Source organism: Erythranthe guttata, chromosome 12, assembly GCF_056151865.1.
Source record: "Erythranthe guttata isolate IM_541 chromosome 12, IM_541, whole genome shotgun sequence".
In the NCBI taxonomy this organism is placed as follows: Eukaryota; Viridiplantae; Streptophyta; class Magnoliopsida; order Lamiales; family Phrymaceae; genus Erythranthe; species Erythranthe guttata.
This window is the reverse complement of record NC_142544.1, coordinates 18893332-18920609: the sequence shown is the minus strand read 5'-3', so window position 1 is coordinate 18920609 and position 27278 is coordinate 18893332. Positions and strand designations below refer to the sequence as shown.

The window sequence follows — 27278 nt, the reverse complement described above, 5'->3', positions numbered from 1 at the left end:
TCTATGTGTGTATATATATATATATATATTTGTGTTTTCAGGTATTATTTGGTCTTGGGCACGTGTGACTGACACGTGTGATTATTGAATTCATTTAATACCTCTCTCGCGAACAAAACATACAGTCATACAATGGCAACGGCTACAGTGCCTAAATTGGAAAACCCTAGAAACGGTACCGTTCACAATTCGAAGATTCAGGTTACCGGAGACTTGTTATCGAATGAGATACCAGCATCTTCAGATGGAGGCTGCGAGGAATCCGAGGGTAAATCGGCGGCTGCGGCTGCGGCGGCGGCGACAGCTAACGATGCCGACGGCGGCGCTGCTGACACTGATGTTCAGAAGAAGGCGAAGCGTGCTGAGCGGTTCGGAATGACAGTGCAGTTATCCGAAGAAGAAAAGCGCAATTCTCGAGCCGAGAGGTATTAATTTTTTTATTTTTGCTTCCTTTAGGGATTTACAGCAATTGTTCATATTTTTGCATTCGCAAGGTGGAACTAGCTCTTTCTTTTGCTTTCTACATATCTGCATTATTTTTTTGCTTGCAAAACAAGCTGTATGATACCTAAATTTAGGATAATATCTGATGATGCTAAAATGTAGCTCACCTAGGGTGGTGTAGAAAATGAACTGGGAGAGCAAAGCAGATCAGTAGCTTGACAACTTGATGATCCTGAGGTACCTGCGATCATAGAACACATAAACTAGGCCGGGGGTTGATCCGGCGGAAACCCCTCCGACGCTCAAGTCAGACGTGCTGATCATGGAATTAGTCCAGAGAATACGTATTGTAGTATTGCTCAGTTAATAGGACGTACCTTGAGGAATGAGTTCAAACCTTTATTTATAGCTTAGATGAGATTGTTGGGCCCAAACCTTATTTGAAGGTGATTGGGCCTCGGTGACAATAGTCTTAGATATTGGGCTCGTGGCCCAATAGGTAAAGAGATTGTAGGCCCATTGGGCTGGCCCAATTAGGCATATCATTAAGCCCCCCACTCTCGAGTCGATGTGGGGGCCATATTGGAATGGGTGACAGATCGTGTCGAGAGTAAAAGTTGTAGTAGTCGATGGTGTGAGAAAACGCGTTAGAGCGTGTGTCGGAGGGGCGTGAATGCGCGTTGGCGCGTAGCGCGACCAAGTTGTCGCTATGTAAGTTTTTTGAGTCGTCGGTTGTCCCGCGACGATGTAGTAGCGAATTATCTCCTCGTGGGAGTTGTCTCGTCGCGGAGTAATATAGTTGATCGAGTTATCTCCTCGTGGGAGTTGTTTCGCGATAATGTGGTAGCACGGATCAAGTAATCTCCTCGTGGGAGTTGTCTCGTCGTGGGGTAATAGAGTTGATCGAGTTATCTCCTCGTGGGAGTTGTCTCGTGATAATGTAGTAGCACGGTGCTAATATTCTCCTCATGGGAGTTGTTATTTATCGACATTGTCAATGTTTTGACGCGTTGCTTGTATGTGTTTACATATAGCCTTGTGCGTGATGTACTTGAGGAGGGGATCAGGCTCTCAAGAGTTTTTTTATGGGGATCGTGCCCCTTGTTAGACCTTGTGGGTCGTAAGTATGTTTGGACCGTGGCCACGTTTTAATGAAGGACCCATCGAAAACAAGTAGATAAATTTTGAGTAATCAAGCTGGCCAGGCTATATAGATTCTCATTATATCTCTAAGTGTTTCTAGGGTTGTAATCGTGCTAACTTGAGCTTGCGATTATGTAGTGCATTGCGAGCAAGTTGTCTCTTCAAGAGAGTTGTCTTGCAGCGAAGTTGTAGGAGCATTGGATGACGCGCGATTGAGGAGCGTGCGGATTGAGGTTGCTCTGAGCGAGTTGTCTCCTCGTGGGAGTTGTCTTGCAACGGATTTGTAGTATCGAGCGAGTTGGCTCCTCGTGGGAGTTGTCTCGCTGCGGGTTGTGGTACCGAGCGAGTTAGCTCCTCGTGGGAGTTGTCTCGCTACGGGTTTGTAGTACCGAGCGAGTTGGCTCCTCGTGGGAGTTGCCTCGCTGCGGGTCGTAGGATGGAGCGAGTGGTCTTCTCGTGCGAGTTATCTCGATGTGGTTATGAGACCCGAGGGAGTTGGCTCCTCGTGGGAGTTATCTCACAACGGGTTATAAGACGGAGCGAGTGGTCTCCTCGTGGGAGTTATCTCGCTATGGTTATGAGACCCAAGGGAGTTGGCTCCTCGTGGGAGTTACCTCGCAACGGGTTATAGGACGGAGCGAGTGGTCTCCTCGTGGGAGTTATCTCGCTATGGTTTCGTAGACCCGAGGGAGTTGGCTCCTCGTGGGATTTGTCAAGCAAGCCCCCCACTCTCGAGATGATGTGGGAGCTAAGTCGAAAAGGGTACCGGATCATGTCGAGAGTAGATTGGTGCTGTAGTCTTGCGTTAATCGTTGGCATGGCGTGGAGAAATAATATTTTTTATTTGTCCATTTGATAGCGAATGCAATTTGGTAGGCGCGTTAAAGAGCTCGCGCAATTTGGTGGGGCGCGTTGAAATTCTCGCGCGTTTATGTGGTGCGCAGTGGACTGCGCGAGATTAAGTGAGTGGAAGGATGCGCGCACGCGAATTGAGTTAGTAGGATTGAGCGAGTTGTATCACAACGATTGTGGATCGACGCTCGTATTTAGGATGCACGTGTGGATCAATGTCGCACGGTGGAAGATCACGTGGGTCGATGTCGCACAGTAGAGGATCAAGTGGATCGAGGTCGCGGGCGCGAATGAAGATCCCACGGTGGAGGAGGAGCACGCGCACGTAGCGCGGTTGGAGATATCGGAGCATGCGCAACACGATTGGTGCGGAATCAAGTTGAGAGTGGGTCGATGTTGTAGAATTCCATTATTCATTGTTTTTTTTTTTAATTATTTATTTTTTTTTTTTGGGCCCGTGCACGATGGGGCACGGGGCGCGTGCATGTTGGGTACGCGGGGAGCGGGGCGCGAGCAGACAGGATGTTGGGGCGCGGGGCGCGCGCGGCAAGCTGCTGGGGGGCGCGCGTGCGGCATGGGCGGGGTGCTAGGGCGCGGGCGCGCGCGCGACATGTTGGGGCGCGGGGCGCGCGCTCGCCGGCTGTTGGGGCGCGGGGCGCGCGCTTCCTTGTTGGTCCGCGAGGCGGGCGTTTGCTGGGGGGGCGCGCGCCCGGTTGTTGGCGGCGTGGGGCGCGCGCGCGTGTTTGCGGCATGGGGCGCGCACAAGTGTGTAGGGGCGCGGGGCGCGCGCTCGCCGGCTGTTGGGGCGCGGGGCGCGCGCTTCCTTGTTGGTCCGCGAGGCGGGCGTTTGCTGGGGGGCGCGCGCCCGGTTGTTGGCGGCGTGGGGCGCGCGCGCGTGTTTGCGGCATGGGGCGCGCACAAGTGTGTAGGGGCGCGGGGCGCGCACCTGCGGGCGGTTGAGGGCGCGCGCTTGCTTGTTGGTCCGCGAGGTGGGCGATTGCAGGGGGCGCGGGGCGCGCGCGCGTATGTTGGGGCGCGGGGCGCGCACCTGCGGGTGGTTGGGGGCGCGGGGCGCGCGCTTGCGTGCGGTTGGGGAGCACAACGCGGTTTTAATTTTTTTTTTCTTTTATTTCTTCTTTTTTCTTTTCTTCTTGTTTCTTCTTCTTATTTTTCTTGTTTCTTCTTTCTTCATCTTCTTTTTCTTGTTTCTTTTTCTTTTTTCTTCACCTTGTTCTTTTTTCTTCTTTTTTTTTTTTTTTTTTTTTTACGTGGTTGATGTTTCACCCCTATGGGGATATTCTATTTTTTGAGTAGGGAGATTATCCTCGTTCCTTGAGATGGGATGTGCGCCCCCTTGGGGATGTTCTATTTTTTGAGTAGGGAGATTATCCTCGTTCCTTGAGATGGGATGTGCACCCCCTTGGGGATGTTCTATTTTTTGAGTAGGAAGATTATCCTCGTTCCTTGAGATGGGATGCCCAACTTTAGGATGGGATAGCCCCCCATTTAGGATGAGGCGATCACGAACCACTGGGGTGAGATGCCCCACCTTGGCGATATATGGTGCCACTGATTCAGTGGCATCATGAGTTGAATCTTCCGTGATCATACGCTGAAGGTCTTCTTCGGTTATCTGAACCGTTCGAGAAGTAGAAATTGATCATGTTGGGGACCCAGTGGGGCCTCACGAGGAGGAGCGTTGGCTCCTGCTATGACAAATGAAATGTTTTGGGGGCGATGTGAACCCCTAGGGAGTCGATAACCCTTGGCGAACGAAATATTTTGGGAGCAGATGTAAGCCCCCAGGGAGTCAATAACCCTTGGCGAATGAAATATTTTGGGGGCGATGTAAGCCCCCAGGGAGTCGATAACCCTTGGCGAACGAAATGTTTTGGGGGCGATGTAAGCCCCCAGGGAGTCGATAACCCTTGGCGAGCGAAATATTTTGGGGGCAGATGTAAGCCCCCAGGGAGTCGATAACCCTTGGCGAGCGAAATATTTTGGGGGCAGATGTAAGCCCCCAGGGAGTCGATAACCCTTGGCGAGCGAAATATTTTGGGGGCAGATGTAAGCCTCCAGGGAGTCGATGGCGGTGGTGGCATAGGTGGCTATGTAAGCCCTAGGGAGTCGATGGCGGTGGTGCCATAGGTGGCTCAACATGTGGAGCAGGTGCTGGTATCGCGTTGGGAGCATCTGCTCCCATCGTGGCGATATATTGAGTCACGGCCTCTGTGGCAGCGCGAGTTGAAGCTTCTGCTATCATGCGCTGAAGCGCATCCTCGATTATTTGAACCATTCGAGGAGCAGGAAGTGGTGGATCGGTGAGTGGTGGGTCCCGAGGGGGATCACCTGAACCTCGCGAGACGGATCCATGGGATGTGGAGGAGGTGGCAAGCCAGAGCCTCAACGAGGTGGGAGGTCGTTAGCTGTGTCATTTTCTCTCCGAGCAGACGCCTCAGGAGGATCTTGTTGGCTACGTGATCTGGTTTGCATCGTTCCCACAGACGGCGCCAAAATGATGATGCTAATTATTTAGATCACCTGTGGTAGTGTAGAAAACGAACTGGGAGAGCAAAGCAGATCAGTAGCTTGACAACTTGATGATCCTGAGGTACCTGCGAAATGAACAAACGTGAACTACGCCGGGGGTTGATCCGGCGGAAACCCCTCCGACGCTCAAGTCAGACGTGCTGATCATAGAATTAGTCCAGAGAATACGTATTGTAGTATTGCTCAGTTAATAGGACGTACCTTATGGAATGAGTTAAAAGGTGTATTTATAGCTTAGTTGAGATTGTCAGGCCCAAACCTTGCTTGAAGGTGATTGGGCCTCGGTGATAGTGGTCTTCGATATTGGGCTCGTGGCCCAGTAGGTAAATAATTTGTAGGCCCATTGGGTTGGGCCAATTAGGCATATCAATATCCCAGAGGATTTAACTTGTTTCAGTGAAGATGATTCAAAGTGAGTTGAAGCATTGGCCTTTTGCTTTATTTGATAGTGTTGTCAGTTGTATGTACTTATTTGAGTGGGTTAACGTGTTCGTTGTACTGAAGGTTCTGCGCCGGTTCTGCTGCCAACAAATTAGATACTTCCAAGCCATTAGAGGAGCTGAAGAGGAAATCTAGAGCCGAGAGGTCGGTCTGTAGATATATTGTGCTGAATGAATGTCTGTTTTTTTTTTGTCGACTTCGTTGACCCATTTTTTGGTTGCTCCGTAGGTTTGGAATCATTCAATCTGACCCATCTGATGAGGAAGCGAAGAAAAAGGCTAGACAAGCTAGGTTTGAGTCTTTCTCCAAGGCCGATTCAGTGGAGGAAGATAAAAGGAAAGCGAGGGCAGTTAGGTATTTGTTCATTTGATGCGTCTACTTCCTTTTGTTATGATGTATTAGCACATGACTTGCATTTACAAGTGTGAGATATCCTAATCTATCATAATGCAGGGTACATATGAATGACAGTTTTCAGTAGTTAATTTGACGAGTTAGTTCCTATACAATTTTGCAGGTTTTCACAGCCGGATTCTGGTTCGAAGGCAAATGGAAAAGGGAATGCTGACGTGGTAAATTATGCCTACGTATTTATAAGAAACCAGATCTGTTAATCGACATTCTAATTTTTATCCCTGCTGCTTTTAATCGCTGACCGAATTTCAGAAGACGGCTATTGCTGAAAAGGCAGATGGAGGAACCTAAACGAGCATTTGCTGTTGATCAATAGTAAGACACACTTGTAGAATTCATTTGTTGAAAATTTTCCTGTTCAAATGTATTAACATCAGAGCAATTTCGACTCCTAACTGTTTTGGTTCCGTCGTATTCCTAATGGTTTATTCTCTTGTTCTACTTTTAGGGTGGTTGCTTAGGAGCTGACTTCTTGATCTCCATCCTGTTGCTTACAGAGATTTTACGTGACCTTCAGTCGACATACAAGGGATTCTCTTTTTCTTTTCTTTTTTTTCCCGGTATTGTTTACTTACGTTTTCCTAGTGAGACCAGAGCTAATTAACAGCAACCTCCTCTAATTAACATGTCTGAAGTCATCTATCAACCGTATCAAAACACTAACTTTAATTGCCTAAATTAGGTATTTCAAGAGTCTTGCGTAAAATGTTCATTATTTATGTTCTGACATCTTGTGTCGCGTGAAAAGTATTTTTGAGTTAGAGTAAGATACTGCATAATTGTTTTAACCCGTTCATAGTTTCGATAGAGTTTGTTGATGTAAGATTACCCTCGAGTCTTCCGCATTCTTGCATGTTAAGGATTTATGTTTATACATACGAAAGGGTCTCTTTTAAACCAAAGAATAGCAACATTTTTTCAACTTTCCTTGGGATGTATTTTGTTCGTACTGCCTTAAGCTAAGAAGAAATTTAGGAGTCTGCGTGCAAATGCAAATGCAAAGGCTTCTGATGAAAATATTTCAAGGATTTCATGGATTCACTGAGTAACATATTCTCTATGGCATTCATGTCCTGACAGAATCAATAACAGAGTTAGAATATATATGCATGGTATTTTGAAATAAAAAAAACGAAGCGAGTATAATTGAGTCTTCTGACTTATGAGATAGTTAATATGGTCATATTTGCGTCAATAATACGGTACGGTTGGGTCGTTTGAGATAGATTAACATGGAGGAGGTGCTTGTCAATTATACATGGTCTCACTAGGCGGTATGGTATCTGCTATTTTTGTTAAATGCTTTGAAATCACTGAAGAAATCGGCTTTGTTAAGAAAACTTGTATGGCATTCATCAAATTTTGTAAAGCCCAAACGACGAGGAATCCTTCTCTGGTTTCGAACGGCGTCTTTACACCTTGTACTGATGTAAAACATGTTTATTATTTTATTTTTGTCTGTTGATTTGTTTTCCTGATTAAATAGCTTCAGCTATAAGAAGAAGAAAAATATGCTGAAGAAAATTCGTATTTTGTTTTTGCAAGTATTTATAACTGGTAGTTATTAAATAACTCATTCCAGTGGGGAAATTAACAAAAGCTCAGAGTTTTGTTTGGTAGCTGATTTGGCTGTAAATCAAGACAGTCAGTATCACGAGTGTGTAAGAAAGTGATTGACGTCGATATTTTCTACATATTCACTGAATAAATTGTAATATATTTATTATTTTTCTTTTGCTTTAGCTTTTCACAGTATTTCTGTTGATGGTTCATTCAAGAATCACGTTGTCTCCATGAAATTGTACCCTTTTCTTTTCCCAGTTATTCTGGCTTTACAGACATACATCTGAATTCACTGATTGTTCAATTGCTAGTTATTGCAGAGTGGAACACACTTTTCTTGTGTGTGTGTGTGTGTGTGTGTGTGTGTGATTTTAAACTTGCTTCAAATCCCCATGTTCATGAGTCTTAAATATTGGTAAAACAAGTGATTATGCATATTAGTTATTTATTCAGACCAATCACTCTCTCCCTATACTGGGAAAAAAAAGAAAGAAGATTACGGAAAACACCCTCAACGATATATGCAGTGTGTTCCATTAGTCTAACTAACCAACACTAATCATGTTCGAACGACGACGTCTCTCCATTGAACTTTGCAGTTGTTCTTTAGCATGCCTTAACGCATCGAGCACTTCCTTCACCGTAGCATCAAGAACTTCTGGATCAACCGTATTGTTTTCCGCTGGCTTATCGATCGAGACTATAGCCATCGAGTTATCTTTCTGGCTCTCGGATTCTTGATTAAGTTCCTCTTCGGTAGAAGATGTACCACTATTTATATACAAGATTTCACAATAAGAAAAACAAATATACCACAAGTAGATATAACACATAATAAATTGCATAATAGTTTGAAGACCTCACCTCTGCTCATCCATCTTAATTGTGGTATTTCGTGCAACGATTTGCTCCAAATTCTCCGAGACGGCGCTCGTTTCCATTTCACGTTTCTGTTCTTGAATTTCAAATGCAGCATTTGAACTCTCATCTGTTGTGGAGTTTTTATCACCAATACTCGATGAAGAATCTTGCGAATCGTTTTGCTGCAGATTTTCCGACCCTTTTGAAGACGATTCCAAGTTCTCCTTCAAGTCTCGGTTTTCGGTTTCGATTTGCTGATTTTCATAGTTTTCTTGAAGTTGTTCAGTAGTGGGAGAATTTGTGGATGATGATACGGATGAAACGTCGCTTTTCTCAACCGAGCACGAGTATCCCGATTCGTCCGAGATGTAAGAAAGGTTCATGGATTGAAGCTTCTTCACCAGCAACTTCAGCCTTTTCTCAGCTCTGTTTCTTGATTCAGCCTCTTGTTTCAACAGGGTTTCCAGTTCCATCAACTGTGGTTTTTCAGAGATCAAGAAATCACCAGTTAAAAATAAAAGAATGAAAAGTTCACACACACATAAACACAAACACATATGCTGCAATATATATATAGAAATACCTTGTTTCCCAAATGCTCTGCCTCCTCATTGGCATTTTTAGAAGCCACTCTTTCTGCAAGCAGTCTCCCTCTCAAGCAATCCACTGTCCTCAAACTATCTTCTCCTTCCACTTTCTTCTCACTGATAAAAAGACAAAAAAAAAAAAAAAAAAAAAAAAACACCATTTTTCAGATATTTCAAAATTTTAAATAAGATGAGCAAAAAAAAAAAAAAAAAAAAATCAATTGATTTGTAAAGAAACTCACCCCAAGTTTGAATCTGCATTACCCTCCACACTCATTGTTGATCCAAGCTATTTGTGTAAGTATACTAATAATCAGTTAAAACACCCCCACTGGAAGTGAAGAAGAACACTTTTTGCTTTGTCTGCTTTTGTTTGTCCCAGATTATATTTAAACAATTCATTAACATTCAGGAATTTATAGGGAATTTAAATTCAAATAAAGTATTATTTAAAAAAAAAAAAAAGATGCTTGATGATAAATCATTGAGAGTTTTTACCTATGTATGTCAGGGCCCTTTTGGAGTTTTGTCCCCCACACTATTTATGTATCTTTACCTCTACACTCTGCCTTCTCAATTTCTTTATAATTAAAGTTTTTAACTGTTCTCACTGCACCTCTTGTAACTCTTCATTTATTGCACTGCACCTCTTTTCTTTTTGCTAATTTGTAAATGGGAAAATCAATTTATTTCATTTTTCTCCTTTTCTTTATTAATAATCTCGAAGATGTTAATTTCATCATTTATTTTAATTTTCCTTGTAATCATTTCTGCAACTCCATACATTAGTTAACACGTGTGCATGTTTAGTTAGAATTCTGCTCCTATTATACTGCAATTCACTTTAGAATAGGTAATGCTAAACTCATGTGGTTAGAAGTAGTGGCCGGTCATTTATTAGTAAAACTTATTTTTTATTTTTTTTCTCTCTATAAAATCCTTAGTGATTTATTTAAATATTTTTACTTATTTTACCATATAATATTAGTATGGTGAATATTTGGAAACTATTTGTCTCAATATATGTAATTATTTGTGAATAGGGGTGAAAGTTGGATGGATCGGATCGGAATTAGCCTTTTCGGAAAAATTTCCAAAAAGTACAAAATCAATTTCAGTTCCAATTCCAAAAATTTCGGAATCTAAAAATTCATTCACATTCCAAAAGGCCCGGAAATTTTGGAATTTCGGAAAAAAATCGGAAATCACATAGGCTTTAAAATTTCAAAACTTAGCTGAAATTTTCTAAAATGTTCATATTTTTTTCGAAAAATAAGAATATCCACATCGATAAAAGTAAAACTAATAACTATTAAATTCAGTTCAAAATAAATAAATAAAAATAAACACAACATAATATCCAATAAAACTATTAACAACAATTCATTATGTCAAAATCCTAAAACAAAACTTATAGGTGTTTTTCGGAAAATAAGTATTATATAATATATATTATTTATAGGTGTATTTTTTCGGAAAAAAATCGGAAATAATATCGAAATTAAATCGGATCGGAAATCGAAAATTCCAAATTTATATTATATAATTTCAATTTCAATTCGAAAAAATCGGAAAAATTTGGAAATCGGAATTTCGGAAGTCAGAATGAAAAAAGTTGTTCAAAAATCGAAACTTTCCGGATCGGAACCGACGAAAATTGAAAATTTCGTTCCAACTTGCGCTCCTATTCGTGAGTATAGAAAAAGGACATGGAATTTGTGACCAAGTTTAGTCACATGTAGCCGGTGCCGAATTCATTCATTATAATTTATTAATTATTAATTATTAATTATTACCCCACCGCTCTGCATGCTTCACTCTTGAGTGCCTCGGGTTCTTAAACTTCACAATTTTGGCTTTGCTTCATATGTTAATAGTCAAAAATACCCCCACCGTAGACTACATTTGCTTCACCACCAACTTCAATTAAATACAATAAAATTAAACCTATGCTTAATTACGTTTTAACTTTTATTTTCTTATAATTGAAAGTGGATATGTAAATTGATGATGTAATAATTAATGATTGCATTCATAACTCATGATGAGGGAGCTGGAACTGCTGGGAGGTGTTCATCACGCTCCTAACTTTTAAATATTTTTATTTTCAATTTTCATTAATCTTGTTTGAGAAGCTAAGCTGAACAATGGGGCAGCCATTATATTAAAGTAACTTTCAGTAATCATATTTCTTTTTTTATTTTTTTTTAATATTCTTATTTTCTTTACCGTTGATTAATATTTATAATAAAATTTGGTAGATTAGATTGCACTCCAAGTCATCTTTTATTTATTTATTATTTATTTACTCATAATAAATGTGCTATATAACTTTTTTTTTTTGATAATTATTACAAAATAAAAAATAAAAAATAAAAGAAAAAGAAGTTGTGGTCAGCCCAATCAAGCCCAATAAATAAGTATTTACAAACCAACTAATAAATTTGTGGGCTATAATTATGTTTCCAACAAAGCCCAAATCAACCTGGTTTTGTTAGGATAAAGTTGTGGGCTATTAGTTCTATTACAATTTACATGGTCTGGATTTTCTAAATTAATAAAGTCAGAATTATAAATTTGGCCCAAAATAATCCTTTATTAGAAAAATAAATTATTAATACAAGAAAATATTTGATTTTCTCTCTCTAACATAACAGCTAACACTAAACCAAAACCACACACTAAAGAGTCAAACAACACGTGATGTTCCATCCTTTGTACAAACAATTCTTTCTATCTTCACCACTAGATGTTTTTCTAACGTTGGATAATTTGCTTACACCATTCCATTATTTCCAATTGAATGTTTTATTCCTTTATTTTTCACAATTATTAGTAATTACTATGTTCATTAGTCATATTACCAACTATTTATTGAAGATGTCCGAAACAGATTTGGGTACGTACCATGCACCTGAAGTAATTAAGTAGTAATTATCGAAATTAAGCTCAAAATAATTACACTTAATTCAATAATTTGTAAAGTATGAGCAATACAGAACAACAATCTCTTTACATGGTCTAATTGTAATTATTACTACTAATTAATTGAGTAATTTCATCACATGTTTATTCTATGTACTGATTTCGGCATTAATTTTACAAGATATATTAATTAATTAATTAATTATAATTTATAAGCATTCTTGTATATTCAGCCTGGTGTTGCCACCGCCGCCGTAGACGGCGAGATCATCCAACAACCGCCGGATCTCACGGCGGACATCATCTGTGGGGAGGCGGTGGCGGCAACAGGGACACGTGTTTCTCTTCTTCAGCCAACGGAGTATGCAAATCCAGTGGAACAAATGGCCGCACGGCAATTCGCACACCTCTCTCCCTTTCTTCATCTCCTCCTTACATATCACACATTCCCCTCCTCCCCCCACTTCCACCGACGGTAGCGCCACCACCGCCGCCGCAGACGCCGCCGCCTCCCTCCCCTCCTTCTCCCGTCCACCACCGCCGCTAAACCCCATTAAATTAACCAAATTCCAGCATCTGCTCACAGATTCAACGAATTGGGTCAAAATTTCTGCACTGGAGCACCCACCGAAACTGGACAGTTTCAAAACCGAATCAGAAACGTAATCGGATAGAACCACGCGCCACCGCGAAGGCGGCGCGTCGAGGAACTCCCGATCGTGTTGGTAGAGTTCGCACAGGAGGAGGAGGAGAAGGACCGCGTCGAGGTCCCGGAGTTTCATGTGCGCGGCGGAGTACAGCGGTGGTGCTGCGGCGGCGGCGGAGGTGCTGTCTCGAACAAAGTGGTGGAGAACGGTGAGATTGGACAATAGGTGGCGGGCAATGAGGAAGGACTTGTGGTGGAGGGAGAGAGACTGGAGGTGGCGGAGAGTGAGGGAGAATATGGTCGGGGAGGAGAGGAGAGAGGTCAGGCGGCGGAGGTGGCGGCGGAAGAGGGCGGAGATGGAGTGTGTTAGATGAGAGAGGTGTGAAGATGGGAGATTGGACAGCGCCGCCGTGATTATGGTTTCTGCAGAGCCGATATAGTTTGCCATTATCACACGTATATTAGTGTGTGTGTGTGTGTGTGTCTGTGTGAGAGAGAGAGATATATATATAAGCAATGAATTTTGGTAATGAGAAAAAGGGTGTTTAAACACAAGGAGCAAGATTATCTTATTACAATTGACTTGTCATTTTTCTTGCATATACATATATCTGGATAATTACAAATAGATGAAATAAATTGTGTGCGCCTAATTTCATTTTTGGATGCCATGCACACATGTTGTGTAGCTGCAATCAGCCAAAAATTAACAGTGTAAATGGAAAAAGTAGGATATATTATTAATAATATTATTATTACAATACCAAGTTGGGATTGTTACATGGTATTTCTTCACTTGCTTGTATATTTCATTATGCAAAGTTTGTAGTCCCAATACTTACTTTTGTGCAGTTTCATTACTCCAAGAAATTTATTCAATTCTTTTTATTCCGATCGAGTCAAACATAATTTTTTTTTATTTACTATTTTTTTTTCTGCCGCAAAATAAATATAAGAAGACGAATTTTAAACTTATAATATGTAAAATTAAATTGAGAAGTGGGAATTAGGGGGGAAAGAAAAAGGTAGAGTAGAAACTGAATCTGTTAAAGAATAAAGGTGGTAAAGTGTGGGAAAGATATCAATAACCTAGATGGAGAGAATTTTATCTAAAGCAAAAAACATCAGATCCAAAGCAAACAATATATTTAATTAAAACAGAACAAAGTGAAAAGAAACATGGGTTGTTTCTATGCTACACCTAGTGAAGGTTACACATGGTGAGATTTTTTACCGTTGATCTACACACACCAATGTTAATGTGTGTGTGTTTGTGTGCTTATGAATAGTAAAGATCTACCCGATAATTTTCACCGGGTGTGGCATAGTATAAACCAGAAACATGGGGCAGTAAGTAAACATGAGCACACTTTCAAAGTTAAACAAAGAAACACCCAATTAGTGCAAATTTTATATCATATTCCAAATGTAAAATAAAATTGAAATAAAATATTTTATAATAATAATAAAACACAAAAGAATTTAGGAAATGTGGTTAGTGGAATAATTGGGCATGGGATGTATGGTTAATAATGAAGTAGCATGGATGTAAGAAGGTAGTGGATGGGAAATGTTGGGGCTCTTGTCCACAAGTTTGTGTCCAGTTTCAAGAATGGCTCACACTTCATCCACTTTTCATTATCACTGTTTAATAATCTGATAACAACAAATAACAAGACTATAAACTACACCTTGCCCCATATATCTACTCTATTTATCCTTTGTCCCTACAAAAATACAGCAAATTTATATGATGCATCTGGTGCACTGATCCCTAAGGCACTTTACTCTGCCTTACTCAATAGTTTTTTTTTTTTTTTTTTTTTTTGTATTAAATCGTATTTATACATTACGAATCTTAAGTTGTGTTCATCTGCCTTAAACGACACTTGAATAAAACGGAGGGAGTAATTTGTCAGTTCGACAAAATATATGAAAGCAACTAACTAATCAAAGATGCAGCAGCATAAAAGAGTAAGCACAAAAGTTCCGAGTGGTAAGGTAGAAGATTAAGAAAGGGTTATTGATGTGGACCAGAATGAATCATGAATGCATGGCAAAGGTCGAGGGGATTCGACACTTTACTACACCTATCACATACGTATCTATATTTTTTTTTTCATATATGAGAATCCTATGTGACTGTGATGCTGATATTCTAATGGGCATTTAGGACATTTTTAATATGAAAATGAGTTTAGACAAGAAAATAGAAATACTATTCTAGACAAGTAAGAGCTACATATCTCACCAGCCAAACCTCTGATTGCTTGAATTTCGATCGCAACGGCTATAGCTGCAACTTAGTCCGCGAAACTTTCCAATTCCACCTGACTAAAAAAAAAGAGACAACTTCAATCATCTTTAGAGGGGGAAATTAAAATGATAGTTATTAGTGCACACAAGTTTACGCTAAAATTTCTTACTGTTTCAGTTGTTTATATCTTTCGGAATTAGACCCCTTGCCCCGGAGAATATACGTTCTGTTCCATCAATTTCAACAATCTAAAAAACATAATATACTTTTGTTAAATTCTCTCAATTGTAGCACCTCCAGAAGTATCTATTCGGCTACTGCCAGCGACTTTCTTGAACCCAGTATTAGCCAATTTCTCTCTGACCCTCTCAGCTTCTTCCCACCGACCAGCTTTCGAATACAGATTCGCCATAACAATGTAATTAGTAGGATTATCAGGCTCCAATACAAATAAATGATCACAAACAAACTTAGCAAGTTCGACGTCGCCACTTTCCGAAGCCCCACTGAGCAGTGCTCCCCAAACTTGGGCAGTAGGTTCAATCGGCATTTTCTTTACGAATTCCACCGCTTCGAAAAGCTTCCCTGCTCGGCATAGGCATGCAACCATACACGCATAGTGATTAACCAAAGGGTCAATCCCGTAATCAGGCAACAAAGAATCGAATATTTCCCAAGCTTTATCTACTAGCCCTGCATGAGCACAAGCTGCCAATACAGCAGTAAACGTGACATTATCCGGCTTTGTCCTGCTGTTCAGCATCTTCTCAAATAGATCGAGTGCCATGATAGCATCTCCGTGAGCTGCATATGCTGAGATTATTGACGTCCAGACAATCACACTCCTCTCCGCTGCTAGATCAAATACTCTCTGTGCTCCACTGAGAAATCCAAGTTTTGCATATGCATCTATTGTTGCAGTAATAACATAGATATTCCTATCAGAACTGATTTTGATAGCATAAGCATGAATTTCTTTTCCTCCTCTTAAATGCGAGATGTACGGAATGGCTGGAAGAATACTTGAAATCGTCACACTGTTAGGCTTCAAACCAGAATCTTGCATTTGACGAACTAAATCTAAAACATTATCGTACTGATTGTTCTGAACCCGACCCGAAATTACAGCATTCCAGCTACTCAATCCTGGCTTGCTCATTTCCCTAAATACCTTCATAGCTTCATCAACAAACCCATGGACCATGTATCCAGATATAATCGTGCTATAAGTTATTTCATCTTTCTCAGTCATCTCTTCAAAAAGCTCCCTGGCATAGTCCAAGCTCCCACATTTTGCATAAACTGCAATAATTGAATTACAAAGTGAGAGATCCATTTCAATCCCACTATCAATCACATGCCGATGCACTTCCATCCCAAAAACAAGGTCAGTCGATTGCGTACACGCATGCAAAACGCTCACAGCTGTAACCCCGTCTGGCCTTAGATCTTCCAAAGCCAACATTGCTCGATACAAATCCTTGCATTCCTTATAAAACCCACCTTGAGTGTATCCCGAAATCATTGCATTCCAAGATACCAAGTCCCTCTCAGGCATTTCATCGAACAACGCCCTTGCAGACACCAGATCATCACACCTTGAATAGTACGTCACCAACCCGTTGTCAACAAAAACATCCAAATCAAGCCCATTTTTAATCACGTAACAGTGAGTCATTCCAGCCAAAACAGGCCGACCCAATACCACTTCCGACATCGCCTTGAGCACACAACTCAAAGTAAAACTGTCCGGCTTAACATCCTCCAAATCCTGAAAATCGTCCCCACGAGACAAACACAAGGTAAACAGTTTCAACGTTTCAGCGTGACGGCTGTGCACGGAGTACGCAATGAGAATAGCGTTAAAGGCGAAGGTGTTCTTGTGGGGAATTTCGTCGAACACGTGACGGGCATAAGAGAGCTGGCGGGTTTTGGAGTAGAAAGCCATGAGTTTGGAGGCGAGAAAGTTGTCTCCGACGGTGGAGAGGAGGATGAGTCTAGCGTGGAGCTGCTTAGCCTGGCGAGAAAGGCGGCGGTCGGTGCAGCGCTGGATGAGGCGGCCGTAGAGAGTGTAGTTGATGGGTTGGCCATTGGGAGGTGTGCTTTGCAGGAGAGATTGAAGGGCTTGTCGGCATAATGGATGTGTGAGTTTCATTCGAATGTGCAAGAATTGAGTTTGGCGCTTTCGTTATTCTGACTTCACCGGCGGCATATGAACTGAAGATTAGCCATTACTCGCCGCCTATTTAAAAACGCCGCCGTTTAAACATTGTATTAAAGTTTCATACGGGCCCTGTATAAAAGGCCCAATGGCTAATCCACGGATTTTCTTGCTATTTTTCGAATTGAAAATTTGTTAATTTCATCTAATTTTTAGGGCTTTATTCCACGTGATAAATTTATTGGAGTCAAAAAATTATTTATATGATCATTATTGAATTAAGCAAATGAAACTAAAGGTGGACAGAGAATACACCGGATAAATCTTTATCGTTCGTCTGTACACACCGACATAGATGTGTGTATTTCACTCGGTATTAGCCGAATCGGCGCCTCCAGAAACATTTGATCAATAGGCTACAAATTATAATATAATTTCCAAGAAAATCATCGGCAATCATTAATTTGCTCCAGAATCTAACGCACATATTATTTGCTACCAAAAATGTTAAAGCAATAAGTAATTTTCTGCTTTCCTTAACAAGATCTGGAAAAAGTTGGTCGCCTGAAGGAACCCGTAATTTCAGCTGCATGAACCCAAATCCGGCACTCGCAGGTCACAACGGACTATATATCTCAAAATCATTCCGAACAGAATATAAGAGGAATTTCAATTCGGGCATGAAGTTTCACCATCAAATAAAGGAAAATGCTAATAGAGAATTTGCACTGTGATTTGATTATTGAGACAAAAGCCTCTGTTCTTGGTAATATACGCGTGCATGGCCAAAGCTTGGGATGGGAAGCGAACAAGTGCCATTCTGATCGGGCCTTGACTCGTGGGCCTGCATAGTATACAAAAAAAAAAAAATTGTTAGCCAATTTCAGCCGAAAAAATCTCTGCATAATCTTCTAATGAGACGAAGATGACGTTTTTGGCATTAACCTGACAAACATCTGAACGGAAGATGAATCATACAGGCAACCAGAAAGGGTGCGCTCGACGTCATCCATCAAGGCATTGCGAGGAATTCCATGTAGTAAAATCTGAAATAAGCCGAAATAAATGAATAAAGATATAACTTATAGTGTATTCTACCTAATAACTTGTCCAGTTAATGTACGAGGAAAGTTTTAAATCCGTTCAGAAGTGTATGAAGCAGTTGTCATTTATTGAACTTGAAGTCGATACTGAAAATAAAAGAATAGATGCTTGAGAGATCCAAGACTTATTATCCTCACCGCTTTTCCATCATAAGGAGCATGAGTATCCCAATCAGATTTATCGACCTGAAATCAAGTTTGCAGAGGAATCAAGATTAAGGGAATATTAACGATTTAGATGATAAAAGTAGCAGCATGTAAGAAATTACCTTCGTAAGATTATACAAGCGGCCCTTCCTGCTAATTGCCCTGATAGCAGCATCAAAAACTGTTCTAGAGGGAAATTCAACCATCCTACAAAAGACAACCATATGGGTATACCGTATACAAGTATTAAATGAAGCACCTATGATACAATGCTTCGTAATGAATCAAATGCAAAAATAAACCACATAATCAACAAAACCATATAAAAGATTTATTTCCTTATTTCATTTTTTTTTATGTTCGTTTTGAAAGTTCTTTTTTTGCGGGTGGGGCAGTGTGAAAACTGAGGCACAAATTAAGTGTGGAGGGAAGTCGTGCTAAAACATTCAAAAAGACTCGGGCTGAATTTACATATTTTCACATTTAGCCGTTTGCAACATTACAGATTGGTTATTTAGATACGGATATATATATATATATGTCAAAAGATTAACATCAGGTACATTACTCTTCAGTATTCAGCATAAAGATTTCTCATGCATCAAGACTGTGTATTCCGTGAAAAATCTTACATTGACACTGGAAGATAACTTCGACCATATTCAACTTTGAGATTTTCCAGATTCAAGTTGCACCCTTCAAGCAAGTTGATTATATCACTTTTCATCGTGTGCTTCGTGATACTAGTGAGTTTTCCATAAACCAAACCTGAAAACGAGCGAAGCGCATAACATATAACATAGAAATTTCGAATGATCCATCAGTCCCTAATATCGTAAAACATCAACAACAATTCAATCAAAAGATCTGATGTAGGCAACTATATTCAAAATCAATTTTGTCTGTTTCCAGTCGACAAATTAATCAGTAAGTGTTAGAGAGGGCACATATCTAACACTAACAGTATTATTATATTTAAGACTTTGTAAGCTTATTAAACTACATATTATCTTTTGGTTATACTTACTACACTATAAAATCATATTCTCAACAAGCAGATCAAATGTTATCAATAAAACATCAATTTCTAAAATAATTGAAATCAATAATTAAATAAGGCCTGAACAGATAAATATAGAAAGCAAAAGGAAAATGCAAATCAATCCCATTATACCAAAAGGTAAACCTATATTACCCCGAAACCCTAGATGAAATGCCAAAAATTAGAAGAAAATTCAAATATAACGAAACTGAAATGAGTAATATATATCAACGAGAAAATGGTGAGAACCAGTGGGTGGGGTTCGAAGAAATTGATCGTTGGTGGAGCCGAGAATCGGCTCTGATGCTTCGGTGGAGAATAGCTTCGGCGAGATGAAGAATTCGGAAGGCATCCGCGGATTCGGCCGAGCCGTTTGCATTAGGCGGCTCCATTTCATGGCGGCTCGGCTGAGCTTACTCATCTTTGCTGGTTTTTCTGATGTCGTCGGAGTGATAAATCACTGGAACTGGTCTAACACTGGGTTTTGCTGGCGAGTTTGGGAAGTGAAAGGGGCTCAGAGCGTATGCGACGTCGTATTAAGACTTGAAAATTGTAGTTAGACCCCTAATGTTTATATGATGTAGATAATTCGCCTCGTAATACTTTTTTTATTTGTTTATATGACTGGATTTTGGGCCTATTACGTTCAATCTATTTATGAATTGGGCTTTTTAGTGAGAGGAGTGAGTTAATAGTCAAAATTAATTGTTTTAGTTGTTTATACGAATAAGGGTTCGTTGGGCTAACCTTATTTTAAATAACTAATAAGCTCTTATAATTTATAAATTGTTTTAAAGAGTTGATAAATTGTTATTCTTAATTTTTTAGAATAAATTTTTAATGTATTTTGAATCATGCATGACCTTGTAAATTATTCCTAGTCATTATTAAATCTTAAATAAAAAGGGTTAAAATTAATATCCTTTATACATACGTAAGTAAAATAATATTAACAATTTCACCCTCATAGAGGATTTTATAACACGAGTGGGAGCATATGTTTATGATATTCTCAATTAAAAAATAAAAAGTATATATGCAATTTTTATTTTTATTTTTGGATGGGATGAAAAAAAGTTATATATGTAGTCTGAATAGAACCTGGCTAGATGTGATAAGTCCGGTAGTTACTATATGATAAGCAAATAGCCAAAGTTCCCACCACTACTTATTACATGAGAAAAAGAAAGGCACATCTGGTCTGAGCTCACGTGCATTTAATTTCTTGTCTTTAGCCAGCACATTAATATAATTAATATACATATAAAGTTAATACAAATTACAGCCAACTACCGGTTACCGGATAATATCAAATTACAAAAAAAATCCATATTATTTGGATAATTACAATCGTTAATTTCAAATATGAATCTTCTTAAACTCACACTTATTGCAGTGTCAATTTTGTGGAATCTTTTAGATTATGTGGAATATTCTCTAATTTGTACCCATTTTATCCAATTCCAATTTTGCATTTTAAACATGTTGATCATAAGATATGTTTATTGACTTGTAAATATCGTGGTGCATCTCGGGTGACCCTAGTTTACCAATATATATAAATAGGAAAATAAATTATTCTCTATTAAAAATAATTTTTTTTTTTTTAATAATAATAGGTAGGCCCGGCAAAGGGAAAATGAATAGAAATAGTCAAAGAATTATTTATTGTATTATCCCAAGAAAAAAAGAATTATTTGTCTTGTCCAAGTGGTAATGTGGTACCCATTTGGTATGTGGTCGTACGTACCTCTACATTCATTCCATCAAATTCTTACATAAATCATAAGCGCACCTTCTTCAATTTTGCAATAAAAAAGTTTCAAATACTAACTCCACTGCTTCCTCCCAAAATTTCCCATTTCATCTGAGGAAGGTTTCTTCCAAAATCCCACACAACTTTTTTCATTCATTACTTTCACCTAATTTTCCATCATCATATATATATGTATATATAATTTATTTAATTACTTTTTGAATATAATATATATATTACCAACTTTTGTACCTTATATTGTACCTGCAAACTTTGCAGCTAATTTTTTTAGGTAAACTTACGTCAACTACTTTTTATTCCGGGTGGGTGGTAGCTATGGAGTGGGAATGGGCGTTGGAGTTCTTGAAGGGGATGATAAAGCCGGCGGCGGCGCTGGCGGTGGTGGCGCTGGCGGTGGTGATGTCATACTTTCAGAAGCTGGGTTTGGAGGGAGAGATGGTTTATTCAATTTTAAGGGCTTTTATACAGCTTTCGATCATCGGCTTTGTCCTCGAGTTCATTTTTAATCAGAAGAATGTTCTCTGGATTATTCTCGCTTATCTTTTCATGGTAACTATATCTATATCTATATATATACATACATATGTGTGTGTGTGTTTCTGATCGATCGATCTTGCTTTTTTAAGAGAAACGTTCTTGATCGATCGTTTTTCATTTTTCTTCTCGAGAAGGTAAATATATTGTTGTCCTAATTATATTATATTTAATTTGTTCAATATAATTGTGTCATGTATGTAGGTTTTGAATTAACAATTTTTCTATTCAAATAAAATATTTCTAAAATTTCGTACACGATCCACAAATTATAATACCAAGTCTTGGATGAATTTTATATTAACATGTACATTCGACGACTAATTATAATCAAGTGTTTCTTGCACGTCTCATGCATTTTCTTGATTTATTTATTTATTTATTTATATAACGTTTACTTCTTGGAAATTTTTTACTATATGCAAATGTTTATGCAAATTTAATTATATATACAGGTTACTATTGCTGGTTATACAGCAGGACAACGTGCGAAACACGTGCCGAGGGGGAAGTATGTGGCCGGAGTGTCGATTCTCGCCGGAACAGCCGTTACCATGTTTCTTCTCGTCGTACTACGTGTCTTCCCTTTCACTCCCCGGTACATCATCCCCGTCGCCGGAATGATGGTCGGCAACGCCATGACTGTCACCGGCGTCACCATGAAAAAACTCCGCGACGACATCAAGATGCAAATCAATCTGGTATATATACACACACTTAGCGGCGTACCTAGGAGTAGACTGGGGGTGGCCCCAGCGCCCCCCCCCCCCCCCCAATTTTTTTTTTTTACAATTTTTTTTTATTTGTCATATATGTATTAGTTAATGCACTTTCGCCCTCAAACTTTTTATGATAATTTTTGTATTGTCTAGGTGGAGACAGCGCTGGCACTGGGGGCGACGCCACGTCAGGCGACTTTACAACAGGTGAAACGGGCGCTGGTGATAGCACTATCGCCGGTACTGGACAATGCAAAGACCGTCGGATTAATTTCACTCCCCGGAGCGATGACGGGGATGATAATGGGCGGCGCGTCGCCACTGGAGGCCATACAGTTACAGATCGTCGTGATGAATATGCTCGTCGGAGCTTCCACAGTTAGCAGCATCATTTCGACATATCTTTGTTGGCCTTACTTCTTCACCAAAGCTTACCAGTTGGAAACTAAGGTCTTCACTTTGGATTAATTAATTAAAAGTTTAATTAATTGTCTATAAGACAAATTAATTAGTAATTGCAATTTGCAACACAAAGTAGTGCATGTTCTTGTTCAATTGCCACTCGCCGAATGAAACGTGGAGAGTTTAATTTATTTTTGGACTTGATTTAGCTAATAAAATATTATTGGCTAAATTAGGCTTTAAAATGTTTGTTTGTTCTTTTATATATATTTATGTAATCTATAATAATTTCATGTTATAATAAAAGAAAATGAAGATAAATAAGGAGTATAATAAAGTAAAAAAAAAATATTATTTAAAGCCAAAAATGCACTTAAAAGTTCTCCACCCACACCCACTACTTGGTGCTAAACAGCCTAAACTAACATAGTAAACGGTTCCTATTTTAATAGGGAGCATACTAATCTATTTTTCATTCAATGTATACACGTGTCATGCAACTAGTGGAATTCGACATTCTTCTATGGTTCCTTCGACCCTACACCCGGTGAAAAACACCGGGTGGGTCTTCTGCTGCCACGTGTTCTTTTTCTTATTTTTCTAAAACCCCTAAAGGTAAACCCTAGCGGGGAATTTATTATAAAATAAAAAAAAAAGACACGTGGCAGCAGAAGACCCACCCGGTGTTTTTCACCGGGTGTAGGGTCGAACAAATCTTCTTCTATCATAAACTATCTGGTACATTATGTCAAATCGTAAAAATACCCTCGTGTGTGGGTAATTACAACTAACTATCCATCAACTGTGGATATATTTACACGTTCATTCTTGTGATGTCAAATATAATGAAATCTTCTAAATAATGTGAAATATTTTCCAATTGTACACATTTGCCCCATTTGAACTCCACATTTTGAAACAATATGCTAATAAGATGTGTCACTTGACTTGTAAATATCATATTATGATGCATCTAAAACTGCATTTTAACACAAACTAAAGAACATTCCACATAATCTTCTACATTCTATGGAATTTGACACAATAAAGATGAATATATAAAAAAAATCTTAGTCGAGGGGTTCTAATTACCAAAACATAAGGCTGTTTTCGTTATTAAACATTACCTCTAAGGTTCACTAAATTATTTGGTAAAGGTTAACGATATTGGACCGTGACCCAACAAGTAATTGGGTCGGCCCAGTAATAAACCAGAAAGAAAAGATTTTGGCCCAAATATTTCATTTTTATTTTTATTTATATTTTTGTTAGAAATACCCAACTAACCGACCAACTCACAACCGAATCCTTATGAGGTACAACTTTGTCAGCGCAGCGCACAACCTTCAACCAAAACGACCGTTTGACGCGCGACCTCGGGTCTCTTCTCTCCGCAGTTTCTCTCTCTTCACGCCAGCTTTTGACATCAAAACCAGAAAAATTGTTGAAAATAAAATAAATCCGAGAATTCCTATTCATCGATCCATCAGAACAGATTATTTTTTCTGATCTATTTATTGAGTGCAATACGGTGGCGGCGATGGTGAGCCGCGAGGCGATACGTCGGCGTTTCGGAACGAGGGTTCCATTTTTGTTATTGCTCTCATGCATGATTCTTCTCAGCTACTCCCAAGGTAGATTTTTTTATTCTTCGATTCAGCTGTAAAATTCGATGTGTGAATGATTTTTCATGACAATTTTTCACCTAATCGAAATTTATATTTGCTGATTGCTGATTAAATTTATTTAGTTTTTTGTCGAGTGATTGGTGGAAATAGGATTGCTGGCGAAAGAAACCAGTTCGTGAGATTCGGATTTTTTTTAATTTATTTTTAAACTTGATAATTAAGATTTTCCTGACTACTAATATTGATCAACAGAAAGAGATGTCTAATTTCAATTATACATTGGATTGAGAAAAATTAGGGCAACTAATCACGATTTTCAGACAGTATTTATTTATCTATTTATTCATGTTTTAAGTGATTAGTGCAATAACATGCATCATTTGAAGTTATGCTATTGATTTGTCTTCTTATTCCCCTGTCTCCAGTATTAGTATCGGCTGCAGTTGTTACGCTCGATTCTATCGAGATATTCAAAACGCACGAGTGGCTTCCGTCGAAACCGACAGTTTTCTTCAGTTGTAAAGGAGAGAATGACACAGTTTTACCGGATGTTAAAGAAAAGCATGTTTTGTATACCTTCAAAGGCGAAGAATCTTGGCAGGTAAATCTTGCCTTTCGGTATTTGGTTTCGGTTTAGGTTAAATAACAAGACTGATGCAAATTATATAATTTTGTATTTCTTTCAAAGGCCTCGTTTGGGAATGCTGATTATGGGATGTTTAATTACATTTGCTTTTTGTTAATTTTTCAGCCTCTAACAGAACTTCAAAATATAAAATGCAAGCGTTGTGGATTCTACGAGAAGGACGCGATCAAATCTGACGACGTATTCGATGAATGGGAGTTCTGTGCATCTGATTTCAATAGTTCTGATGGCAAATACGTCCATTTCAAAGAGAAAGAATTCAACGCCACGTTTCTATGTCCGGAATGCGTCCCTCTTGCAAATGGTGAGCCTTCATATTTATTTATCCAGTTTTAATCGGGTTATTTTATTGAACGTGTATATATGGAATTTACCTTTTTTTTCACTCATTTTTCAGCTTCAGAAGCGTCATCGAAAGGGAAAGACAACACGAATATGATTCATTGGGCTATAATTGTAGTTATTGTTGTAGCAGTATCGGTCGTTTTTGTTGCTGGTTTGGTAAGTGGTTGCAAATACTGGCAGAAACGAAAGAGACAACAACAGCAGGCGCGGTTCCTTAAACTGTTCGAAGATGCCGACGATATTGAAGACGAGTTGGGTATTGGACCTCTTAGCCATGTAGTTTAAGTATTTTTTATTCTTTCTTTTTTTATTTATTTGTATATTAAAGTTTTGTGAACTACAAAGGGAACAATTTCTCGATTCCCCACAGATATTTTTTGACACAGATAAAACATAGGATATTGAAAGGCTGTGTAAATGCTGCGATTTTGGACAGTGTTTACGTAGAAATGATATTATGAAATTATTTGATGTTATTAGGACATACGAATCTCATGCCAAAAAAAAATCGAAACTCTCCCTGAAATAACTTATTTCTTGTCGGGAATTTCGACATTTACGAATGAAAGCAAGAAAGCTATGAAAAGGACCACTACTACCTTTAGAATAAAGAACCCACTAAATTAAAACTCGGAAAATCATCAACTGTTTTTGCGTTCGGCTGTTCAATTCCAAAGGTGACGTCATAAAACGAGAGCATCTGTAACATGGCTTCGACCCACACTCGTCGAAACAAGTGCACAAAACGTATATCAACAATTGTTCTCGCACTTGTATATTCAGATGACTTTCCAAGGTTGTCGAAATTCCATAATAAGGTAATGACCCTCGTCTCTTCAAAACAGAGCCTTCTGGAAAAGCTAGTTCATTTTAGAAAACAGGACCTGCAAAATAAGATCCAAATTTAAATGTATTGCTTTGAAACAGAACTCAGAGGCACTATTTTAACGAGCAATAGACGAACGAGAAATTTCATACGCGCAAGATTCGTCAATTTGAACCGGTGCTCCATATTGCGTTATTGAAGTTTTCCAACTCTTGCGATTCTGTCCCGTGCACAGCTTTAATTGTGTCTACACAGCAGCTGGAGTTCAACGGATGTGTTAATGGAGAAACTACTAATTGAGACTCAACCGAAAAGAAAAAAAAACGAAAGGGTTATGGTTGTAATTTGTAAACCTGCAAGCCTCCTTGTTGAATTTTTTCGGGTCAATCCCGTAAAGAGTGTGAAAAATTTCCGGCTCAACCCGACAAAAATACGGACGCTCTAAAGTCGAAAAAAAAACAAGAAATTAACTTATTCAGCATATTTTTGGATTGGTAAGTTCAAATGCTAGTAAAATTGAATCCAATATTGAAACCGAAAATGCATTCACCGTTGTAAATCGAACATTTTCTCGAGCTCTTATCGTAGTGTATGCACCACCCATCTTCACCAACCAAGCTTTTGTACAGCTGAAACAAATTCATACACACACAACTCAAATGCAATTCCTTTTTGCCCATTCTGTAAGAATTTCACACACACACACACACGCACACACAATATCCAACCTCAATGTCTGAAGGCTCGTCGAAGACTTCCTCAGGCGAAGGAAAAGAGGGGCCTTTGTCGAGTTTGCAACACGCGCCGCAGTTCTGTATGCACTGCCACACTGGATCTTTCTTCTTCCCGCCAAACCCACTGTTATTGCTTTCGATGGGTTTCTGGCGTTCTGTTGTTTTCTTTGGCGCCTGATAAGGTGGGGTTTTTTTCGCCGGTTTTTTCTTCGCCGCCGCCCGCACGACGGCAAAACACGGCGGAGAATGAGAGATCGCCACCGCGTGCCACATTTTTATGTAGTTGGAACTTCAAAATTTCAATGGTCAAGAACCAAGTGGATTAGGTTCTTGTTGATCCAGAATCTTTATTTGGGGCTGTATTACAGAGGCCCATATCTCTAATAAATTAATTAATATAGTATTTAGTTTATATTATCCTTTAATCAAATTTTTTTTTACATTAGTAACAAAAATTATTACCAACTTTCTGATTTCGATTTCAAATTTTATACTTAATTATTACCAATAAAAAAAAAATAACAATTTCAA

General features: G+C 39.2%; 7 protein-coding genes across 9 annotated transcripts; 3 read left to right on the top strand and 4 right to left on the bottom strand.

Annotated features, from left to right (window-relative positions):
• Positions 1-132: 132 nt before the first annotated feature.
• LOC105956498 (uncharacterized) lies at positions 133-7309 on the top strand. Of its 2 annotated transcripts, none has more exons than XM_088826639.1 (6): positions 133-425; positions 5494-5574; positions 5659-5784; positions 5948-6002; positions 6100-6159; positions 6293-7309. In XM_088826639.1, the coding sequence occupies exons 1-5, from the start codon at positions 133-135 to the stop codon at positions 6133-6135; spliced, it is 591 nt and encodes a 196-aa protein (XP_088682765.1). In that variant the 3' UTR covers positions 6136-6159; positions 6293-7309. The 2 variants fall into 2 exon arrangements, with proteins under 2 accessions (XP_088682765.1, XP_012835806.2); XM_012980352.2 differs by having other exon boundaries at positions 6097-6159.
• Positions 7310-7784: 475 nt separating this feature from the next.
• SGR9 (RING/U-box superfamily protein) lies at positions 7785-12987 on the bottom strand. Its single transcript, XM_088827372.1, has 5 exons — positions 11993-12987; positions 9098-9144; positions 8852-8972; positions 8272-8744; positions 7785-8178 (listed from the first exon to the last, which is right to left on the bottom strand). Exons 1-5 carry the CDS (start codon positions 12872-12874, stop codon positions 7953-7955), a joined length of 1749 nt encoding a protein of 582 aa, XP_088683498.1. The 5' UTR covers positions 12875-12987; the 3' UTR covers positions 7785-7952.
• Positions 12988-14030: 1043 nt separating this feature from the next.
• On the bottom strand, positions 14031-17138 carry LOC105956649 (Pentatricopeptide repeat (PPR) superfamily protein). Of its 2 annotated transcripts, none has more exons than XM_012980517.2 (2): positions 14853-17138; positions 14031-14760 (listed from the first exon to the last, which is right to left on the bottom strand). In XM_012980517.2, exon 1 carries the CDS (start codon positions 16836-16838, stop codon positions 14955-14957), a length of 1884 nt encoding a protein of 627 aa, XP_012835971.1. In that variant the 5' UTR covers positions 16839-17138; the 3' UTR covers positions 14031-14760; positions 14853-14954. The 2 variants fall into 2 exon arrangements, with proteins under 2 accessions (XP_012835971.1, XP_088682764.1); XM_088826638.1 differs by having other exon boundaries at positions 14450-14756; positions 14853-17078.
• Positions 17139-17307: 169 nt separating this feature from the next.
• Positions 17308-19674, bottom strand: LOC105956648 (Ribosomal protein S24e family protein). The gene is made up of 6 exons (XM_012980516.2): positions 19386-19674; positions 18727-18862; positions 18217-18301; positions 18086-18133; positions 17790-17890; positions 17308-17688 (listed from the first exon to the last, which is right to left on the bottom strand). The coding sequence occupies exons 1-6, from the start codon at positions 19555-19557 to the stop codon at positions 17556-17558; spliced, it is 675 nt and encodes a 224-aa protein (XP_012835970.2). The 5' UTR covers positions 19558-19674; the 3' UTR covers positions 17308-17555.
• Positions 19675-21128: 1454 nt separating this feature from the next.
• Positions 21129-22813, top strand: ALS3 (aluminum sensitive 3). The gene is made up of 3 exons (XM_088827064.1): positions 21129-21462; positions 21903-22148; positions 22320-22813. The coding sequence occupies exons 1-3, from the start codon at positions 21229-21231 to the stop codon at positions 22632-22634; spliced, it is 795 nt and encodes a 264-aa protein (XP_088683190.1). The 5' UTR covers positions 21129-21228; the 3' UTR covers positions 22635-22813.
• Positions 22814-23907: 1094 nt separating this feature from the next.
• LOC105956646 (valine-tRNA ligase) lies at positions 23908-25650 on the top strand. The gene is made up of 4 exons (XM_012980514.2): positions 23908-24202; positions 24622-24797; positions 24948-25146; positions 25240-25650. The coding sequence occupies exons 1-4, from the start codon at positions 24109-24111 to the stop codon at positions 25470-25472; spliced, it is 702 nt and encodes a 233-aa protein (XP_012835968.1). The 5' UTR covers positions 23908-24108; the 3' UTR covers positions 25473-25650.
• Positions 25626-27113, bottom strand: LOC105956647 (zinc/iron-chelating domain protein). Its single transcript, XM_012980515.2, has 5 exons — positions 26742-27113; positions 26564-26642; positions 26367-26454; positions 26166-26271; positions 25626-26071 (listed from the first exon to the last, which is right to left on the bottom strand). The coding sequence occupies exons 1-4, from the start codon at positions 27018-27020 to the stop codon at positions 26178-26180; spliced, it is 540 nt and encodes a 179-aa protein (XP_012835969.1). The 5' UTR covers positions 27021-27113; the 3' UTR covers positions 25626-26071; positions 26166-26177.
• Between the last annotated feature and the right edge of the window lie 165 nt (positions 27114-27278).

Coding starts and splice junctions, on each gene's coding strand:
- LOC105956498 (XM_012980352.2), top strand. CDS start 133: ATGGCAACGGCTACAGTGCCTAAATTGGAAAACCCTAGAAACGGTACC. Junction 5,575..5,658: donor AGGAAATCTAGAGCCGAGAG/GTCGGTCTGTAG, acceptor GTTGCTCCGTAG/GTTTGGAATCATTCAATCTG. Junction 5,785..5,947: donor AGGAAAGCGAGGGCAGTTAG/GTATTTGTTCAT, acceptor ACAATTTTGCAG/GTTTTCACAGCCGGATTCTG.
- LOC105956646 (XM_012980514.2), top strand. CDS start 24,109: ATGGTGAGCCGCGAGGCGATACGTCGGCGTTTCGGAACGAGGGTTCCA. Junction 24,203..24,621: donor TCTTCTCAGCTACTCCCAAG/GTAGATTTTTTT, acceptor CCCTGTCTCCAG/TATTAGTATCGGCTGCAGTT. Junction 24,798..24,947: donor AAGGCGAAGAATCTTGGCAG/GTAAATCTTGCC, acceptor TTAATTTTTCAG/CCTCTAACAGAACTTCAAAA.
- LOC105956648 (XM_012980516.2), bottom strand. CDS start 19,557: ATGAGTAAGCTCAGCCGAGCCGCCATGAAATGGAGCCGCCTAATGCAA. Junction 18,863..19,385: donor TCTTCGAACCCCACCCACTG/GTTCTCACCATT, acceptor GCTCGTTTTCAG/GTTTGGTTTATGGAAAACTC. Junction 17,891..18,085: donor CTCCTTATGATGGAAAAGCG/GTGAGGATAATA, acceptor GGCTTATTTCAG/ATTTTACTACATGGAATTCC.
- ALS3 (XM_088827064.1), top strand. CDS start 21,229: ATGGAGTGGGAATGGGCGTTGGAGTTCTTGAAGGGGATGATAAAGCCG. Junction 21,463..21,902: donor TTCTCGCTTATCTTTTCATG/GTAACTATATCT, acceptor TTATATATACAG/GTTACTATTGCTGGTTATAC. Junction 22,149..22,319: donor TCAAGATGCAAATCAATCTG/GTATATATACAC, acceptor TGTATTGTCTAG/GTGGAGACAGCGCTGGCACT.
- SGR9 (XM_088827372.1), bottom strand. CDS start 12,874: ATGGCAAACTATATCGGCTCTGCAGAAACCATAATCACGGCGGCGCTG. Junction 8,973..9,097: donor AATGCAGATTCAAACTTGGG/GTGAGTTTCTTT, acceptor TCTTTTTATCAG/TGAGAAGAAAGTGGAAGGAG. Junction 8,745..8,851: donor CAGAGCATTTGGGAAACAAG/GTATTTCTATAT, acceptor GAAAAACCACAG/TTGATGGAACTGGAAACCCT.
- LOC105956647 (XM_012980515.2), bottom strand. CDS start 27,020: ATGTGGCACGCGGTGGCGATCTCTCATTCTCCGCCGTGTTTTGCCGTC. Junction 26,455..26,563: donor AAAATGTTCGATTTACAACG/GTGAATGCATTT, acceptor TTTCGACTTTAG/AGCGTCCGTATTTTTGTCGG. Junction 26,272..26,366: donor TTCAACAAGGAGGCTTGCAG/GTTTACAAATTA, acceptor GTTGAACTCCAG/CTGCTGTGTAGACACAATTA.
- LOC105956649 (XM_012980517.2), bottom strand. CDS start 16,838: ATGAAACTCACACATCCATTATGCCGACAAGCCCTTCAATCTCTCCTG.